Source organism: Amphiura filiformis, chromosome 20 (genome assembly GCF_039555335.1).
Source record: "Amphiura filiformis chromosome 20, Afil_fr2py, whole genome shotgun sequence".
NCBI classification, from domain to species: Eukaryota; Metazoa; Echinodermata; class Ophiuroidea; order Amphilepidida; family Amphiuridae; genus Amphiura; species Amphiura filiformis.
The window spans coordinates 33,226,986-33,231,151 of record NC_092647.1 but is presented as its reverse complement, the minus strand read 5'-3'; the positions used below and the strand labels follow the sequence as shown (position 1 = coordinate 33,231,151).

The following is a 4,166-nucleotide window of genomic DNA, read 5'->3' as shown; positions in this document are numbered from 1 at the left end:
TTTTTTTTCAGCGCCCTTTGGTAGGACATTACTCTTATCCCATATTGAGCCTATTAGAATACTTTTAGCTGAGATATTACCCATGCACAAAACTCCAATTGTACATTTTTTGTACATTTTGACCCCCCTGAAAACCAATGTCAGACGTTTTGCCCTACCATCAACTTCAGGTATGTTGAAAATATGTTCTTGGACAACATTTCTGAGAGATATTGGCTTTGGGTTTCGATGACCTTGCATATTGCTGTAAATACTCGTTTTGTATTGGGTTGGTCATCAGTATTAATACAACATCCATATATAATACAATATTTCGTCGTAGAAATAATGATGTAACATGATTAATTACCATATGCTATGCTATTGTTGCTGGTTTTGCCCTACACTATAATCAGGCTGCATTCATCATATATGACTCAGCATAATGTGAAATGTATACAGAATTAATTAGCAATTTCTTGATAAATCTATGGTGCAATGAAGAGACGAACACTGTGACATCTATATTTGAAGACTGAATTTTGCGTATGACGTTCTGTCAACCAGACCAAAAATGCCGTATTGTACTGCGCAGGTCAGCAACCACGCCGCGTCTTTGCCATGACGTCAGACGCAAACTAGTAATTTAAATTTGGTCTTCTATTATAGTGCTGGGCAATACAGTCAAAATTCATTTTGACCCATCGCTATGGTAATTAATCCTGTTACATCACTACTTCTAAGGTGAATTGTCTTGCTTACAAAATTATAAAAAGCTCTGAAATAAAAACATGATTGGGAAACATGATTATTGCTGCAAGGACCTACCAGTGTGAATTCCAATGCGAAGTTTGATATGTTCGTCTGGCAAATGAGGTATAGCAAATGTTTCGGTAACACTAAGCAAATCCAGTGCCATAGATGCTATCTCCCACGCATGTCGGTCGGTAGGCTCTGGTAAACCTGATACCACCATATAAGCATCACCGATCGTCTCTACCTTATACACGTCATATTTGTCGATACAGCTGTCGCAGATACTGAAATAAAGAAGTAAAAGTGAAGACAAACTATTAGATATTGTTCGTCACCGTTAATCGTTTGCAGGGTCCAACAAGCAGACGTGTATACTTATAAGTTTCATCATGACATCCCGGGCATGGCATCAGTTTTATTTATTTATACATTAGGCATCATCATCACAAGTAGAAAAGGAGACCAGACGAGCTGCCATATGGAGCACTGAAAAGCACTGTCGGCGAAAGGCGCAATATACCCCCTACTCAGCAAACTTCAAAATGAAAATGTGATATACTCAAGTATTACTTTGTATTACATTTACTTTGTTTACATTTAAAACTATTCGGTGAGAGATGGGAATTCTCTTTCATGTAATCACAACAATGTCAGTCTGATCTAGTATTACCACCCTATTACAATTGACTAAAACAGCACCCGATTACCCCTGGATCGTTTTTCTAATAACTAGTGTCACCATAGGGATATGCTCAATGATAAGTATCATATACATGTAACGTAAGTTACAATTGAAATTGAAATTGAATATTAAATAAAAGCGTCAAGAATTGACAAAAGATTGATTTTGAATGACAGCAAGTATTATCTTATATTCAATTGTTTTATTGTTTGGCATATTTAATAAACCTTAGTAACGTAAGTTACCCACAGACAACCCATGGGCATTATTGAAATTGATGTAAAAGTAATAGTTCACAAGATTCGATCTTTCTATTTGTCAGAATAAAACTGAAAATGATTGGCTTTCATTTATGAATAACAATAAAAAGTTCGGGATACACAGGTTATGTAAAAAAAATACATAACATTAGGTAGCATATGAACTAGGTATTTTTTACATAACCATGAATTATGTAAAAATAACATAGATAAGTAAAAAAAATACTATGCATATTAGGTAAAATATTTACATAACTTTTATGTAGATTTTTTTTACATCAGCTATTAGGTATTTTGTTATGTAATTTTTTTACATAACTTAGGTAAAAAATACATCTTCTTCATAAACCAACAAGTCTTACAGCAATCACATCTTATATAAAATATCGGTTTACAATACCTGTAGAGCTTGTTCAAAAGATCAACTACATCCATGGGTGTCATCTGAGCTGCCATCGGCGTAAAGTCAACAATATTACCGTAATAAATGGTAACTGACTGATAATTCTCAGCCAATACAGACCTGCCTTCTCTCAACTGCTTCACAACACTTCTCGGTAACATCTGATACAGGAGTCTCTCACTCAGCTTTTTCTCATTTTGTAAATCATTTTTTCTATCCGTAAGTTGTTGCGCGTAATGCCCGATAGTAGTAACAAGTTCATGTGACTGTTTACTGAAATAAGCAACAAGTACAAAACTACAGCATACTACAACAATGGTCATTGCACCATATACTGAAGCGCTAACTTGGGCTTCGTCGATGACTTTTTGTGCCTCTTCTCTGATCAGATTGGACGTCCAATTGTGAACTTGAGCAATTGATTGGATGACAACAGTCATGTTCCAAAACCATTGAAAAGACTTGTCGCGAGCAGTTAGTGTACCGTACTTTTCACATGCATCGACGTTGCGGATAATATCAGATGTCATATTTGAAAGACCCTGCATCAAGGACTCATGTGCGTTTATTAAGTTATAATATTCTTCTGCTAATGACATGTAATAATCAAATGCTTGCTCCAATAACAGCTCACCTTGTGCAGATACCTTAACAAACCAATCAAGATCGGTTTCAGACAGTTTACACGAACTGTAATGAACACTTCCGAGAGCCCGCATTATACCGAACATATCCGAACTATGAAGCAGATTGTTACGCGCTACAAGTTTTGACCAGATAGCATGTTGATCATTCTCTATGATCTCCTGAATCCCACTAACCATCAATGCCCGATTAACCGCAGTATAAAACAATACGTTATGTGTCACAGACGTTTTCCCGCTCTTGTTTGTTACCTGCCATCGATGAAGTTTTATCTTTTCCTCCAAATCACTCTTCGTCGCCAACTTGCCTACATTTTGTGAATAAATTCCTTCTGCAGGCCAGACATCCAAAGCACTCAGCGCTATATTACTGTAAAGATGCCCGATATACAACTGCTCTAAGACGTCAGGGTTGCTTCTTTGCGATCCCAAATACATAGCACTGAGACCGCGTTCAATTTGTAACGCGACTATCAAGTCCCCGATCCGTTGATTGGCATAGACATGTTCTTGTATCGCCTCTGCTGATTTCAGACGCTTAACCGTTTCTTTTAACGACAACACGGAGAATGCTACAAGCACAATCAATGGGATCACCTGAAATATAAGAATTTTCATACAGCGGTGTATATCTTTGCACCTACCACTGTCAGAAGTGATATCGGCGATAATTTCACGTACCAGACGATTGTCCTCTTCATCAGAAGTCGAGGAAGACGCTGATACCACGCTAGCATCAAAACTAACCGATGCTGTGTCAAGCTGCTTGACATGATTAATCGATTCCCCCCACTTATTTTCAACACTCTTATTGTTGGTGTCAGAATTTGATATTATCGTTATATCTGTGTCTTTGGATGCCATTGTTAAGAGCGATACTAATATACGTCGTGATCAACACGCTACTGTTTTGAAATGAGATATGTTTTCTGTTGGAACACAAACTCGAATATAAGACATCCCAAGACAATCTATTCGGATCATTATATCACCCCTTCATTGTTATCAATAGTAAGCCCACGCATTTATTATTTTAGACGAATAAACGGCAATTAAATCAATTGAAGATAACGAGTCATAATGAAGACTTATAGCTTAACATCTGTCTGAAGCATACACCCCGGAAGCATATACAATACTACCAATTACATGCAACATGCATAATACGGAAAAACAACGTGATATTATTAACCCATGTTTGTTGTCTATACAATACTACCAATTACATGCAACATACATACGGAAAAACAACGTGATATATGGTTTGCAAGAACGACCAAAGTTGTGCAACAGTAATCGTTGTTCTATGAGCCATTTTTGTAACATGAACTACGACGAGGGTCGAGGAAGAAGGGGTTGTTGCAAGTCCCTCCCCTGTATATCATAAATAAAGACAAATATGTCCAAATTAAAACAAGCAGCCAAGACCTGTACTCTTTAGC

The 4,166-nt window shown here is 37.0% G+C and overlaps 1 protein-coding gene across 1 annotated transcript; it reads right to left on the bottom strand.

The window, feature by feature from the left end:
• Window positions 1-787: 787 nt before the first annotated feature.
• On the bottom strand, window positions 788-3,588 carry LOC140142280 (uncharacterized). Its single transcript, XM_072164249.1, has 2 exons — window positions 2,078-3,588; window positions 788-1,019 (listed from the first exon to the last, which is right to left on the bottom strand). The coding sequence occupies exons 1-2, from the start codon at window positions 3,586-3,588 to the stop codon at window positions 788-790; spliced, it is 1,743 nt and encodes a 580-aa protein (XP_072020350.1).
• Between the last annotated feature and the right edge of the window lie 578 nt (window positions 3,589-4,166).

Excerpts from the sequence above, each read along its gene's own strand:
- LOC140142280 (XM_072164249.1), bottom strand. The coding sequence starts at position 3,588 with ATGGCATCCAAAGACACAGATATAACGATAATATCAAATTCTGACACC. Across the intron at positions 1,020-2,077 it reads CTTTTGAACAAGCTCTACAG|TATCTGCGACAGCTGTATCG; the intron begins GTATTGTAAACC and ends TCTTTATTTCAG.